Source organism: Physeter macrocephalus, chromosome 1 (assembly GCF_002837175.3).
Source record: "Physeter macrocephalus isolate SW-GA chromosome 1, ASM283717v5, whole genome shotgun sequence".
Classification (NCBI taxonomy): domain Eukaryota; kingdom Metazoa; phylum Chordata; class Mammalia; order Artiodactyla; family Physeteridae; genus Physeter; species Physeter macrocephalus.
The window spans coordinates 89,343,594-89,360,737 of NC_041214.2; the positions used below are offsets into that span (position 1 = coordinate 89,343,594).

Here is a 17,144-nt window from a genome sequence, read left to right on the forward strand (position 1 = left end):
GCCATCTTATGGAAAAAAACGAACAAAACTTTTGGCCCACCCAATACTTTATTTTTTATTTATTTATTTATTTTTAAAAATCATATGGTATTTGTATGTTTTCAGTTCCCTCTTTTTTTAAAAATTAATTAATTAATTTTATTTTTGGCTGCGTTGGGTCTTTGTTGCCGTGCGCAGGCTTTCTCTAATTGCGGCAAGCAGGGGCTACTTTTTGTTGCAGTGTGAGGGCTTCTCATTGTGGTGGCTTCTCTTTGTTGCACAGAACAGGCTCTAGGCATGCAGGCTTCAGTAGTTGTGGCTCGCGGGCTCAGTAGTTGTGGCTCGCGGACTCTAGAGCGCAGGCTCAGTAGTTGTGGCGCACAGGCCTAGTTGCTCTGTGGCATGTGGGATCTTCCTGGACCAGGGCTTGAACCCATGTCTCCTGCATTGGCAGGCGGATTCTTAACCACTGTGCCACCAGGGAAGTCCCCCACCCAATACTTAGTTTAAAGTAATATTTTAACTCAGTTCTCTCAGTAAGTTACTTACATGAAAGTAAGTGTCATCCATATGCCCAAACCTTAAATGAATTTAGGCTGACTCAGAAGAATCCAGAACCCTGTCTGTTACTTGGAGCAGGGACTGCCAGAGAGAAGATCGGGCCCTTTAGGATCTCTGCTAATCCTGGAGATTCCAAATGCTGGGTGCCTACAGACTGTCATGTACTCTTCTAGGTGCTGTGGATACAACAGCAAATAAGCTGGAAACATTCATTATCTCCATGTTCTTATGGAGCTTGTATTGTAGTAGTTGGAGACTTTAAGTTAACATTTGTTTAAGATACTTTGAAAGTTATAGGTGATATAAAGTAAAACAGTCATTACTGTGAGAGTATGACAGCAGGGATTTTTTTCTAGGGGTTATTTTGAGATAGGTGACAATAAAATTTATTGTTCAAATGGGGACACTTTTGAGAATGAAAAGGGGGTCTGCTAATAATTAGATTAGGGACAACAGGTGTAAGCCAGGACTGTCCTGGGCAAACTGCATCACGTGGTTGAAGAGAGAACATTTGAACTGAGACCTGAATAGTGAGAAACCTGCAGTGGAGTCAACCTAGAGGGTGAAGGAAGGTTAGAGAGAGGGCAAGCTGGTAATGGTTTACTAGGCAAGGTTTGGGGGAAGATAAGAACCAGAAAATGAAATAAAGGAAGACAAGATCTAGGACAAGGAACGTAAAGTATGTAATAGTAATTGGAAAGGGAACGAGAGGTGGGGATTAAAGAACATGGGAAAGGAAGTTAAGTTGGGGCTGTATAATAGTCGGGGTTATTTTTTCATTCAGCCAATACTTATTGCATGTTTTTCTTGTGCCAGGCATTGGGAGGCATTGGGGATACAGGAATGAACAAAGAAGATGAAAGTATTGCCATGGCAGCCATTGTGCAACTCTAGGAGCCCCATTCTCATTTCTGCTTTTCTTGTGGCTCTTATATTCTAGTGGACAGCTAGGAAACAAGAAGACAACTCGGGATTTCAGATAGTGCTGTATTAAAGGAGATAAAGTAGGGTGGTATGAAACAATTATGTAAGGGCTTCTTTAGATATTTAGTGGGGAACCTGATAAGATGGATGAATGGTAACCTGTCAGATTTGGAACAGCCTAGGTAGGTGTTTAGAGATCTAGCTGTGGGGAGAAGTTTCTGATTTGATGACATTTTAGGCAGTTTCTCTTATTATGGAGTCTTGTGAAATGAAGAGCAGATTGAGTGGGGTGTTGTGATGGACTGACCTGACAGAATGCTTGGTAAGCAAAGGTTAGGATGGTGATGGTTTACATTTTATATGCCTTCTATAGTGGTAAAATGGTAATATTAAAAGTAAAAAATAAATTAATTGGTAGTATTAAGTATGAGATTCAGAAAAAGATACACATGAAAATTTTCTTTTTTACGTAATTTCATCCTTATTTAAAGAATCTCATTTGCATGTGACTATAAAGTCATTAACATTTTGATGTTTAGTGATTTGAATTCACTTAAAGAACCTAAGGGAGTAATATTATATGCCTTAAATTCAGTTGCTTTAATTGTAAGGACTTTCACATGCATTAGCTCCTTTGCCCTTGAGATGTAAGAAAGGTCAAGAATTGATAAAAATACCCATTTTAGAAATAAGAGAATCCCCTGAATTCAATGACAAATTAAGCTTTAGATATTCTTAATAGCTCTTTGAATTGCTTTTGGTCTGAAGGTTTAGGAGGCTGGGTTTATGGAGTGGTGTATTTGTTGCATTTGTTTTTATTTCTTTAGCCATGCAATCTGGGGAGCCCTAGTAGTTTTGCTTTTGTTTGTTTATTATTTTGGGAGTATTTGTAATTAGGGCTTGTAAGTTGGAATAATATAAAATATTCAAGCTGATTGGGAGTTTCAAAACCAAACCACATTATGAAATTGATTACTGATTGAGCTACCTTTTATGAACCATATCATTTTTGTGCCTTGGTCATAAATAAATAAATAAATAAATAAATAAAAAACCACATTATGAAATTGATTACTGATTGAGCTACCTTTTATGAACCATATCATTTTTGTGCCTTGGTCATAAATAAATAAATAAATAAATATGTGTGTGTGTATATATATATATATATACACTTATTTATTTATTTTTAATTTTTAAATTTTAACGAGAACATACGATAAGAGGACAGGATTTGGCTATATTAAGTATAAATTTATACAATGAAATTATTATTTCATGTTGATCCTTCTGTCTCTCCTTTGAAATGAGTTAGGGTAGAAATAAGTAAAGGTAGTTAAATAGTTGTGTTGAAATATCTAGAAATAAGTAAAGGTAGTTAAAAAGTTGTAACATTTCCTGCCAGCTAGAAAGGAATTAATTTGATGTCATCTAGCTTGGTTTTTTTTTTGGCCGCACCTCAAGGCATGTGGGATTTTAGTTCCCTGACCAGGGATCAAACCTGTACCACCAGGGAAGTCGTCATCTAGCTAGTTTTAATTTAGTACAGGCATTTCCATATTTCTTTATTTTCTAAAATACTGATTATGAAAATGAGAAAAACCAATGTACATTTGGTTTACATTCCACCTGAGAACGACCCTCAGTAATGCACAGGCTTCAAAGCAGTAGTTTTATTTAGTTTATATATACAGATCATTCTTTTTCTTGATTTAGAGAAAAAGTAAACTACTTTTTTCACACAACCTATTCTGTTATAATAATGCAGAGCTATTTGCTTGCTAGTGTGTTGGTATTTACAGTTGTTTTACTTTGGTATTACTGAATGCCATGTGTTCAGTTTAATTTATAAATATTTTTGTAGTGTTTTAAAAAATAACTACTAAGCTGTTTTTTGGAGTATGTTTAATGTGTTTGACACAAATGATACGAAGAAAACTGTACTTGAGCATCTTAATTCTAAAGGGAAAATAAAACTGTTTGGATTTATACCCTGAAATGTAATTGTATTAAGTGAATAAATTATTTTTTCCAGGCAGACTCCAGGTTAAAAGCGCTTAATGCAACATTCAGAGTGAAAAACCCAGACAAGTAAGGTTTTGTTTTAATAACAGTTACAATGTTGTTTTGAGTGGTGCTTATCAATCTATTTAATTTTTCATTTCTGAATGTATGCACTTTATTTGCTAAATATTTTAAATAGTAATTCACGTTAGTGAAATCCTTTTACAGTCTAAAACTGATTTTGAAATTTGGTAACTTAATTGGGATTAAGGTTGTAAGTAACTGAAATTTTAGAAAATTAAACCACTGCTTTTTCCTAGAAGGATTTATTAAGTGTTGTTTAAGGTATCAGAAAAATGAGAAAAGTAATTTTAATTTCATATAAAATAGTTTTTCTTATTAGACTTTGCTTGTCAGATATGTACAAAACTCAAGATAATATATTATTTATTTTAATAATAAACTATCTACTTTGAATAGCAAAAAAACTTGATAGACAGTTGCACACTAGTATAATAATTTCGTGGAGATGTATTTATATGACAATTACCTGACTTCATCAGTGTCACTTTGGTGTTTGTGAGAGCATTTCTATATTAAAGAAAGCTGGTGTATTCAGAAATAACTTTCCTTAGGGTGGGATCTAGGTATTTAAGATTTGGTTTTGTTCATTCTCTGAATTTGGTGGATAATTCAGGCTCTTCATTATATGGACCTTTACCTGAAGCTTGCTTCAGCTATACTTTCCAGGTAGAAAGGTGCTTAGGTAGATGAGGCTTTTCCATATTTGGTGACCAAGTTTATGAAGTCTGTTAGAATTTCTCTAGTCAGGCCTTCAGCATTAACTTCTACATAGTGTAAATTCTTAGCAGACAAAGGCCAAGTTTGCATAGTCTGATAGCCTATTGTGCTGGACTTTATAAACCATAACACATTAACATTATGCCTCTGGTTTTTAGTATACATTTTGAATATAAAATATAAATAAATATTTAAAAGTGGTAATTAAGAAATTGTGATGGTAACCATTGAGGTTTTTATTTTATTTTTTTAATAGACTTTATTTCTTAGAGTAGTTTTAGGTTCCCAGCAAAATTAAGTGGAAAGTCCAGAGCTCCCAGGTACCCTCTGCCCCTACACTTACACAACTGCCCCTAGAGGTACAGAGCCTCCCCCATTATCCCTTACCAAAGTGGTACATTTGTTATGATTGATGAACCTACATTGACTCATTGTTACCCTCATAGTTTACATTAAGGTTTACTCTTGGTGTTATATGTTATATGGGTTTTGACTAATGTATAATGACATGTATGTGTCATTATAGTATCATAAAAAGTATTTTCACTGCCCTAAAAATCCTCTTTGCTCTGCCTATTTATCCTTCCCTCCCCATAGCCCTGGCAACCACTGATCTTTTTACTGTTCCCATAGTTTTGCCTTTTCCAAAATGTTGTATCATACAATACGGAGCATTTTCAGAAAGGCTTTTGCTTTGTAATATGCATTTTAGGTTCCACTGAGGTTTTTATAAGGGTTATAATGACATCCATGGTATATGAGATGTTCTCTAGGTTAAGAACTAAATTATGTCACCCTCCAAAAAAAGCTTTGGAAAACCTAAGCAGCAAAGTTTATGACATTGGTGAATGTACATTCATTAGAGGAGCATGTAGATGAGACAGTTTTTAAATTAATATTATTGTTTTGTCAGTTGAATGTTTTTTAATTTAATGAAAAGTATTTTGTCAACTGAATGTTTGTCTTCCCTTTTCTGACCTACCAGCTTTTCTAGATTGCTAAATTTTATTTAATATCCATATTATATATAGAATTTTTTTTTTTTTTTTTGTGGTACGCGGGCCACTCACTGTTGTGGCCTCTCCCGTTGCGGAGTGCAGGCTCCGGACACACAGGCTCAGTGGCCATGGCTCTCGGGCCCAGCCGCTCTGCAGCATGTGGGATCTTCCCGGACCGGGGCACGAACCCGTGTCCCCTGCATCAGCAGGCGGATTCTCAACCACTGCGCCACCAGGGAAGCCCTCATATATAGAATTTTAAATATGATATGACCAATAACATAAACAAGGCAGTTTTTTCCTAAGTTCTTGTTCAAGTATATAATTAATGTATAATTAGTAATAGAATTTGTTTGACTTAAGTTTTAGATAAGAGAATTATCTATATCAGTCATTGTTGTAACAGATTTTTAATATACAGAATCTCTGTTCTAGATCTACCTGGCCCAATAGATTAATTATTATTCATACCATTACTGAAATAGTTTATATCACTAAAATACTTTCATTCTGTTCTTTCTTAAAATCTAGAAAACCAGAAAGATTGTTTCAGAGGTTTCAAATGATACCTCTTCATGCATGTTTATTTTTATTCAAACTAGACTGTTAAAAGCAGTGAGGAGGAGGACCTTGAGTCTCTACTTTTTTTTTTTTTTTTTTTTTTTTTTTTTTTTTTTTTGTGGTACGCGGGCCTCTCACTGTTGTGGCCTCTCCCGTTGAAGAGCACAGGCTCCGCACGCGCAGGCTCAGCGGCCATGGCTCACGGGCCCAGCCGCTCCATGGCATGTGGGATCCTCCCGGACCGGGGCAGAGACCCGTGTCCCCTGCATCGGCAGGCGGACTCTCAACCACTGCGCCACCAGGGAAGCCCGAGTCTCTACTTTTTTGTGGCAATATTTGTTTAATATTTAGGAGGTAGACTGAGTGATTGGTAGAATGTATGGGATGAAAGAGAGGAGAAGGAAATACAGGTGGCACCTAGGTTTCATTGTTTAAACTGCTAGGGAATAGAGGAGAGAGGTTTGATGGGATAGGGGAAGATAAGTTGAGCTTTAGATATGTAAACAAGTACAAATGTCTGCTAGTTAGTTGGCTTCATAGATATGGCTTTTAGGAGAGATTTGGGCTGGAGTTATATATTTGGAGTTTAGCAGCATGTAGATCATAATTGTGAAGCTTTGTGAATAAGTCACAGAGTGTGTAGATTGAAAGATTGGTTGTAAGATGGGTGAGGACCTAGAGCTGAATCCTAAAGAAGGCCAGTGCTTGAAGGGCGTTTTCCAAAGTGTAATCTGAGGATTGCCAGCATCTGAATCCTGTGAGTGAGTTTGTTATAAATTCAGATTCCTGAGTCCCAGTAGGGCCTCTTTGTACAGTTGTGGTGGTTACTCATGCCCTCTTTTACTGAGAGGCCCTCAGTAGTGTTCTTAGCAAACACTTGAGGAGTCCTTTGCACACTAAAGTTGGCGGTATAAGAGATGAGTGAAGGGAGTGAGTCCTGCAAAGGAGACTTTAGGAATGACCAGAGAGTAAAAGGAAAATCATGAGAAATTAACACTGATGTCAGGGAAACAAATTTTTGAGGAGGGTGAGGTCAGGTGTTACATTGCTGGAAGAACGGTGGTAATAGAAGTTTCAGGTCTTATGGAGAATAGTAGATATCAGATTATAGAATCAAAGATTACTGAGCAGCATGAAGATTAAGGTTAGAGACAATGAGTTTATGGTTGCACCATAAGATTTTTTTAGCACCGTAAATTTTTTCCTGTTTTTTTGTTTTCAAACCAACAAATATTATCTCTATCTCAGTTCCACAGTGTAAATTATGAAGTATAATATCTTTTCTTAGCTTTAAAAATATCTAGAGAAAATATGGTTATTTTGTTTTAGAACTTTCTGAGTTTGCATCGTGTGTAAATGTTTAAGGCTAGCAAATAGTTAAATAGAATCAGTTTTATTATTCTCAGGAACTGCTGTTTTGTCTTTCAGTTTTTGACTTTTCATGAGAAAAATGATGTTTTGTTTCCTGTTTCAGGAGATTTACAGAACTAAAACACTACAGTGATGAGCTACAGTCTGTCATCTCACATCTTCTTCGAGTCAGAGCTGTAAGTGGTCCCCAAGAACTTTTTGACAGACATTAAAAAGGAAGTGCTTCTTCTCATTTAATCGTTATGTTTTTAAGTAATGGAAGATATTTATGATGAATAACTGATTTTTATATTCAAATTTGGTGTGTTCATCACCTAAATTGCATTTTTTTAAAAATGTGAAATGTTTTCTGGCATAAATAACTTGAAGAATTTTAGCCTATAGTTTTCTTTGTAGTCTGTATATGGTTGTTTTGACATCTTATCAAAGGGCCTACTATTTCATTGTTGGAATATAATTAAGTGTGGGATTTTAGATCTACATATAATATCCTATTCTTTCAAGGTTTTTTTTTTAAGGTTGCTGAATAGTTAACACTGTGTTAGGCCATTCTGTGTGCTCTTAAATTATACTAAATAAATTTATGTAGGGTAATGGTCTGCTCTGACAAAAGGGACTAGAAATCTACGAATAATGATTGTACTTAACTGTACAGTTTGGCTGTAACCGACATGGGAGAAAAATATTTTTGGGTAAATTAATGTAGTACCTGAAAAATGTTGTGTCATCTACTCTGGTCCTTTGGGGTAACCTAAAGAAAACCTTAGAACTCTCCTTAAAGGCTTTGAAAGACGCTGGGTTACCAGGTCTAGGATTATATCTTATGCTGATTAGAATCATCTTGAAATGAAATATATTATCTGGGATTTGTTTTAATGAAAGGGTCTACTGGTAAAGAGTGGAGAGTGGGGGCAGTTTTAGATGCAACTAGATTGGCTGTATAATAATTGTTGAAGGTGAGTGTTGGGAAATGGGAGTATATCTTACTCTTCTCTGCTTTTTGTATGTTTGAAGATTTTCATAAGTATAAGAAAAAATAGAGCAAGGGAAATAAATCCTTCTGAAGTATCCTCGTATTGGACCAATCTGTGTAACCATTCAGAATACTATAGGACTTCTTAAAAAAATTGTAAGATACTTACTAGGAAAAGAAAAGTTACCTGTGAGAATTATTAGAGTAGAGTCAAGAACTGGGTATTGGAAAGGACTTGTGAATTAATGAGATAAAATTTCTAGGCCCTTAGCTGCTTTGAAGTTACCTAAACAAATTAGGCAGCAGTTCTTGTGGAAAGTGGAGGTGGGGACAGAGACATCCCAGAAGACTGGAAGAACACTTCATACTGCTTTGTCTTCTGTGCCAGAAAACTTGGAGAATCTACTCAAATTAGAAGTCTGGCTGATTATGAAAGCCATATCCTCCTTAAAGGCCTCAACCAAAGAGAAGGGGGGCACCCTGTAGAAAGCATCATGTAGCAGGGAGCTTAACAGTTCTGAGAGTCTTGGGCAGGCAGAGGTACACCATTAAGCAGTCACAGGACTAACCCCAGATATTGAGATGTTCTCAAGCAGTCCTTCACACCCAGAAGACGCTAAGGGACGAGGCAGAAAAACCAACCAGAATCAGATTTATCAGAATTAGCAGAGATGAGGGGTGAATTGAACAAAGTTTAACAGTTAAACACTCAGAAAATCCATGAAGCATAAGTAGTAAATTTGAGTGAGCTCTGAAGGATGGAGGAAATAATTGTCATTGTTGTGAAACTGTGCTACAGATCATCTAGCCTGCAAGAAGGTATGGGTGATTGCTCTCATAAAGCAAGTAAGAAAATTGTCAAAAGTAAAGATAGGATAGTGATTATATCTGATTTTCTGCTGAAAGTATATTTTTGAGTATGATTAATACTTAATAATCTTTAAAGATCATGACAAAATTTAACTGTGATGTTAAAGAAAAATTTTGAGTCTCTCACACAGCTGTTTTTATGTTCCTCTCTCTTTTTTTTAAATTAACTTATTTAATTTTATTTATTTTATTTTTGGCTGCGTTGGGTCTTCATTGCTGCACGTGAGCTTTTCTCTGGTTGTGGTGAGCGGGGTCTGCTCTTCGTTGTGGTATGCAGGCTTCTCATTGTGGTGGCTTCTCTTGTTGGGAGCACGGGCTCTAGGCACATGGGCTTCAGTAGTTGTGGCACGTGGGCTCAGTAGTTGTGGCTCGTGGGCCCTAGAACACAGGCTCAGTAGCTGTGGCGCACGGGCTTAGTTGCTCCGCGGCATGTGGGATCCTCCCGGACCAGGGCTCGAACCCGTGTCTCCTGCATTGGCAGGCGGATTCTTAACCACTGCACCATCAGGGAAGCCCCCTATGTTCCTTTTTATTTTTTGTACATTCCACCCTAGCCCTGTTGTCCTTCTAACTGCTTTCAACCAAGCTTGTTTCTGCCCTAGGGCTTTTATTTGCTCTTTCCTGTGCCTGTACCATTCTTCCCCCATGCCCCACTCTCAAGAACCTCTCTTGGCCTCTTCTCTTTTTGTCATTCAGTTATTGGCCCAAATGCCCCCTGAGAGAAGTCATCTTTCCTGAGCATCCTGTATAAAATACGATGCAGTTTTCTATCATTTCCTGTCATTTTCTGTCATCACTGTTGTCTTTATAGCAACACTAACATTGTATTCTGTACTCTTTTGTTAATCATCTCCTCTACTAGTGTATGTGAGCTCCCAAGAGCAGGAGTTTGTTTTCTCACTGTCATATCCCTAGAATAATGCCTGACTCAGAGTAGGCACCCACTACATATTCACTGAATGGATGAATAAATGGATGTATGTGCTGACAGTTTTATGTTTAAAAAATCTTAAAAAGCAGTAACATAAATTACTTCTTGAATTTAATTATAACCAGCCAAGGAGAACTGGTTAGTAATGTGTATTTGACAAGAAATATGACCTTTAAAGAAAAATGACGTTGTCATCAGAGAGCTTACAATACACAAGATAATTTTGGGTATCGATATATTTACCCTAAACTTTATGAAAACAGGCTTCAGAAACTTAATTGACATAAAAGACAGCTTGAGCTCTTCAAAGGAAAGGCAGCACTTGTTCTGTGAGTGAAATTGAAATTCTGACGCTATAAATGAGATAAATGCCAATGGAAAATACAGAATAGCTAAAATCTTGATTGTTCTAAAATTAGGAGAAAGGCTGTTTAGTCATAGACAGTGACATAACAGTTAAAAATGGAAGGTTAGAGCCCAACACTGACAGAAGCCTGCAAACAACACAGAAATCACCACAGTGAGGGCTTTTTTGTAACAGAGTGTTAGGAGAAGAAGGCTTAGAGACTGTTTGAGACAGATGATGAATTGTTAACAGACGAAGAGAAAATAGAATTATTTGGCTATCTTTTCTGACAAGGAGAATTCTTTTGAAAGTAGAAAAGGCAAAAGATAAATGACTAACAGGTTAAAGAGTTAATATTTAAGACGTCAAAACAGAACAACCAGAAAGGGCAGGTGGCCTTAGACTGAGAGGAGCTGGATTTAGAACTTGTCTCTGGCATTTTCCAGGTCCTTCAGGCAAATCCACTAACCTTTCAGAGTTTGTTTTCTTTGCTGGAAAATGGGAATATCTGCCTGGCACATAGTAGGTACTACATAAATATTTGTTATATGAATGAGTGTGTTATTCATAGAGTTGTGAGACTCAGATGAGATAATCTGTGTTTTGTAAACTAAGACAAAAGGAAAATAATGCTAATCTAATATTTATTTACTGTTGTATATCAGCCAAGCATATTGTGTTATTCTTACCTAATTCCGACAGTAGCCCTTTGAAGGTAGGTGCTGTAACTGTCCCCATTTTATAGATTAGGAAGCAGAGGCAAATGAAGTTAAGTAACTTGCCTAATACTATACTATAAATAGATATGATGAAGCCAGAATATAAACCTTTGTCTGACTCTAGAACCCATGCTCTTAACCACCTACAAATGATATATTGACAGAGGACATGAATTCAGGTAGATTGAGGGAGAAGATAATTGTTTTTCATTGAACCACCTTGCTTATTGCCAGGAACCTTATAAATGTCATCTTCTTTAATTCTCATAGTCATATGATGAGGTTCATTTCCACGTTTCCAAGAGAATGATAGAATACTAAGGCTAAGAGTAGTTTAATAAATTCTCAAAAGTCAAACCCTAAAGTAAGAAGGAGCTGGAATTTTTTTTTTTAATATTTATTTATTTTGGTTGCGTCGGGTCTTAGTTGCAGCACCGGATCTTCGTTGCAGCATGCGGAATCTTTTGTTGTGGCATGCCGGAATCTTTTACTGTGGCATGCCGGCTCTTTGTTGTGGCTCATGGGCTTCTTTCTATGTGTGGTCCCTTGGCATGTGGGATCTTAGTTCCCTGACCTGGGATTGAACCCACGTCCCCTGCATTGGAAGGCATATTCTTTTTTTTTTTTTTTTTTTTTTTTTGCGGTATGCGGGCCTCTCAACACACAGGCTCAGCGGCCATGGCTCACAGACCCAGCTGCTCCGCGGCATGTGGGATCTTCCCGGACCGGGGCACAAACCCATGTCCCCTGCATCGGCAGGTGGACTCTCAACCACTGCGCCACCAGGGAAGCCCAGAAGGCATATTCTTAACCACTGGACCACCAGGGAAGTCCCAGGAGCTGGAATTTGAATTCACATTTGTCTTACTCCAAATCCCTTACTTCCTACAACCATATTTGCTGCCTCTCTAGGGGAAATCAAATTTAAAAGGGAGGGAGGAATGTTTAACTTTGCTAATACTCTACAAATGTAAATTGAAATTATTGAGGCACTATTTAACATTTAATTTGTAGTCATATATAAAGATGGTAATATCTAGTGTTAGTGAAATATTTGGTGACAGCGGCATTGTGTAAAGTATTACATATAGTTCCTTTGGGAAAGATTTTGGCAGTAGTATCAGGAGTCCTAAATCTCATAATCATTGCCTCCTTAGGAGATAATTCAAAAGAAAAGCTATGTGTCCAGATTTTTAAAATAAGATCATCTAATAGACTGTCATAAGGCTTTGTGTCCTTTTTAACATTTAATCCCCTACTGCTTCAGTGAGGATAAAGAAGACATTCTTACCATAGTTGCAAATGATTCAGAACTGGGGAGGATGATAAGATGAGTCTGTCAAATTTCTTCTGTTGTCATACTATTTGCTAGGTGTCAGTCCTCCCCTGTCAGCTGTCAGATGATCACTTTTCAAAAAGAAAGGCTTGTCAACAGAATTGAAATTGAGTGGCAGTGTAGACTAAATCATTGTGTATAGCCCCCTTTACCTGGCACCATGCTTCTTGCTTACCAACGACCACTGAATTAATCTGGTTTCAGGTTTTAATAATTCATGATTTATTTACCTGCCATTTTTGTCTTTACTTTTCTCTAGAAATGATATTTTTTGGTCTATAGTTTATAATTTTTCCTTGCTTCATCTTTTTTCTCACTGCCTGATGATCTAGACACCAATCATCTCATGTTTCGGTTGGTTAGAACAATTTGTTTCCATGAGTAGTTCATGCCAGAAACATTGCTGGTCCAGTAACAACTGCTGAGTGGCTCTTTGTTGCCTCATTCACCAATAGAGTAGTTCCTTGTGTGGTTGCTCACCTTTCTGGAGTATGAGAACTCTTACCTCTTTTTGTCATGTTCTGTGGACCAAAGTATTTTCCAGAGCTCTAATTATCATGGTGAAAGTTCCTTTTGTATCAGCTGCCAGGAGTGATAAAATTTAAAGAAAAAAAACACTTAAATACCAGGGATTCAGAAACTTTCTTTGAACATTTATTTTGTGTATCCATTTTGTATTTAAGTTGTTCTAGTTTTTATTCTTACGTGGTTATTTAACAAGCTCTTTCCCTGTCTTCTATACTTAATATCGTAGGTAGATGATAAAATGCTCAGCTGTCAGGAGGACGTTTGATAAGTATGAGGATCTAGGGATTTCCCTGGCGGTCCAGTGGTTAAGACTCTGCATTTCCACCGCAGGTGGTGGGGTTCGCTCCCTGTTTGGGGAACTAAGATCCTGCATGCCGTGCAGCACAGCCAAAAAAAAAAAAAAAGTACAAGGATCTGCAAAAGTTAGTAGTCTAGAGTGACATTTTCCATTTTATATTCTTTGGAATGCCAGTCCTGTAACATGTTCCCTCCTGCAAACCAACTCTCTCTCAATAGTCCTGATTTGTGTATAGTGTTAAAGTTCAAAAAAGTCCTGCAGAAAAAAAACCTGTTAAACGTTTTAATCTCAGTATTTCCCAAACTTACTTGACAATGGAACCACTTTAAACAACCAAGCAACCTTTGACACTCTATAGGACTCTCAAAAAATGATTGGGAAATAACATCCCAGAGAAATTAGTTTAGAGCTCTGTGGACAGCCCTGGAAAGTTTCAAGCATAGTAAAGACTATGAACTTTGTCCTGAAAGTGGAGTCTAGTACAGGGGTCGCCAAACTTTTTCTGAAGACCAGATAGTAAATATTTTCAGCTGTTTGGGTCATATAGTCCCTGTTGAAGCTATTCAACCCTGCTATGAAAGCAGCCATAGACAGTGCTAATATGAGTGAGTATGACTGTGTTCCAATAAGACTACAAAAACAAGCTGCAGACTTGTAGTGTGCTGCCCTCTAGTCTAGCAGGTCAAGGAGAGATGGAAAACATTTTATGATCCTCCTATGCCTGCTCCAGGTTTTTACAATGTGGTTCATTCAGTTTAAGCTGAAGTATTGAAAGGTTTAAGAATTATTGTATGGTTAATGCCTAATTCCTCAAATTACTCATGTTTGAGTAAGGAACTAGAGGGGTTGAATGTAAATTCAGGGTTTACATTTGGAAATTATATACTAGGAATTCTTTTTCAGGGTTTTATGTGGGATTGACTTTTTTTTTTTTTTTTTTGTGGTATGCGGGCCTCCCTCTGCTGTGGCCTCTCCCGTTGGGGAGCACAGGCTCTGGACGCGCAGGCTCAGCGGCCACGGCTCACGGGCCCAGCCGCTCCGCGACATGTGGGATCCTCCCAGACCGGGGCGCGAACCCGGTTCCCCTGCATCGACAGGCGGACGCGCAACCGCTGCGCCACCAGGGAAGCCCCTGGGATTGACTTTTGATCTTCTAGTTCATGTCCACAACACTTTGGGGGAAAGTAAAGGAGATTACCGCGTATGGTGTTTTGTTTTGTCTTTTGTAAAATTTGTGTGAATGGCTAGGCAGTACATTGTTTTTGTAGTTTTAAAAAATATTTATTTTATTTATTTATTTTTAATTTTTGGCTGTGTCGGGTCTTAGTTGCAGCACTTGGGCTCTTCATTGTGGCACGTGGGCTTCTCTCTAGTTGTGGAGCATGGGTTTTTTTTTTCTTTCTCTAGTTGTGGTACGTGGGCTCTGTAGTTTGCAGCATGCAGGCTCTCTAGTTGAGGCACTTGAGCTCAGTAGTTGTGGCGCGTGGGCTTAGTTGCCCCACAGCACATGGGATCTTAGTTCCCCAACCAGGGATAGAACCCATGTCCCCTTCATTGGAAGGCAAATTCTTTACCATTGGACCACGAGGGAAGTCTCTAGGCAGTACATATTTTATCTCAGTGACCTAAACTGTAATTCTACTGTTATTTATTAAAATATCTAATGTTAGTTGGTTAGAAGGCATTAACTTGATAAAGTAGCACAGAGGTATATTGCCTGGGAACTTCCCTGGGGGTGCAGGGGTTAAGAATCCTCCTGCCAATTCAGGGGACACAGGTTCAATCCCTGGTCTGGGAAGATCCCGCATGAGCAAATAAGCCTGTGCGCCACAACTACTGAGGCTGCGCTCTAGAGCCCATGAGCCATAACTACTGAGCCCATGTGCCCTAGAACCTGCGTGCTGCAACTACTGAAACACACGTGCCTAGAGCCCATGCTCTGCAGCAAGAGAAGCTACTGCAATGAGAAGCCACTGCAATGAGAAGCCCACGCACCACAGCAAAGAGTAGCCCTTGCTCGCCACAACTAGAGAAAGCCCACGTGCAGCAACGAAGACCCAACACAGCCATAAATAATAAATAAATAAATAAATAAATTTATAAATAAATTTATAAAAGAAATAAATAAAAGTAATAGTAACCTGCTGGTTAAAAATATTAGCACTCTTGGTATAGGAAATTTTAAAACGTTAATTAAAAATATATATATGAATGAAGAAATATGAAAGCTATTACATAAATATGACAACACTAGGTGTTTTTTCTCCCCATGATGAAACTTTGGGAGATTTAAGCTTCTTTTCCATATTTTTCAAGGTTATTGTGCTAAGCATGTATATATATATATATATATATGTATTTTAAATTAGGATAAAATCTTTTTTTTAAGTAATCTTTATGTAACTTTGACTTCATAGTAATTTCTTTTGAATATTTATTCCAGAGAGTAGCAGACCGACTGTATGGTGTATATAAAGTACATGGGAATTATGGGCGAGTTTTCAGGTAAGCATTATGCAAACTTTTATAATAAACAACAAATAGCTCTAATTAGCTTTTTGCCTAAGAACTATAATTCTTGAAAATATATGATTCTGGAAAACAAAAGATTATTTTTTAAATGATGTCCTGTAGTAGTAGTCTTCAAACTTTTCACTGTAAAGCCTTTGTTTAAATAAAAAATAATAAGTGAGTCCAATATATTGAGCAAATAAAAGATAAACTGCTCTGAAGCAGAGAGCGGTGTCTTTTACTTTCTTGGCAGAATGCCCAATAAGATTCCTTTGGAAATCACTGTCATATAGAGTTAGCGGTTTTCTTTTTCTTTTCTTTCTTTGTGTCACTTTATAATTTCTGAAGGCTTTTGCAAGATGGGTTTTTCAGTCTTGAGGTAATATTGGTGTAAATTAGAATATTTACTTGTGTAGATAACTTGCATATCTTGGTTAGTTTTGAGCTTTTCCTTTTGTGAATTTTTGTGTGTGTTAATTATTTTAGTTGTGACATTTTAGAAGTTAGTTATCCAAATCTTCTTGTAAGAAAAATGTCCTTGCTAATGTTCTAAGTCCTTTTGATTGAATTAATCAAAATAATTCATTTAACATATTTGAATAGGTAAGACATTCATATAGCACAAAATTCAACAGGAACAAAAGCTTATATAGTGAAAAGTCTCTTCCCTCCTGCCTGCTAACCACCCCGGTCTCCTCCTCTGAGGCAACTAATAGCAGTTAATAGCAGTTTCTGGGTTACTTGTGTATCCTTCTAGTAACATGTAACACCATAAACGTATATATTAACACACAAACAAATGCATTTCTCCCTCCCACCTTTTTAAAAAAATATTTATATATTTATTTTTCGGCTGCGTCGGGTCTTAGTTGTGGCACACGGGATCCTTCATTGCGGCGCGCGGGCTTCTCTCTCTAGTTATGTCACATGGGCTTCTCTCTAGTTGTGGTGTACAGGCTCCAGAGCGTGTGGGCTCTGTAGTTGTGGCACGTGGGCTCAGTAGTTGCAGTGGACGGGCTCAGTTGCCCCTCGGCATGTGGGATCTTAGTTCCCTGACCAGGGATCAAGCAGGCGTCCCCTGCATTGCAAGACGGATTCTTAACCACTGGACCACCAGAGAAGTACCCCCCCTGCCCCCCGTTTTTTTAAACATGGAAAGGGAGCATGTTTTATACATTGCTATGTTCACTTGTTTTACTTTGCTTTTTTTTAACTTAAAAACAGCTCTCCAGGGCTTCCCTGGTGTCACAGTGGTTGAGAGTCTGCCTTCCGATGCAGGGGCCACGGGTTCCTGCCCCGGTCCGGGAAGATCCCACATACCACGGAGCAGCTAGGCCCATGAGCCATGGCCGCTGAGCCTGCGCGTCCGGAGCCTGTGCTCTGCAATGGGAGAGACCACAACAGTGAGAGGCCTGCGTACCGCAAAAAAAAAA

The 17,144-nt window shown here is 37.8% G+C and overlaps 1 protein-coding gene across 1 annotated transcript in view; it reads left to right on the plus strand.

Annotated features, from left to right (window-relative positions):
• Positions 1 to 17,144, plus strand: part of SNX4 (sorting nexin 4) — a 67,993-nt gene that overhangs the window by 24,665 nt on the left and 26,184 nt on the right. The window contains exons 6-8 of the mRNA XM_024124346.2: positions 3,500 to 3,555; positions 7,303 to 7,375; positions 15,644 to 15,705. Of these exons, the coding sequence (XP_023980114.1) occupies positions 3,500 to 3,555; positions 7,303 to 7,375; positions 15,644 to 15,705 (191 nt within the window). The remainder of the gene's footprint in view (positions 1 to 3,499; positions 3,556 to 7,302; positions 7,376 to 15,643; positions 15,706 to 17,144) is intronic.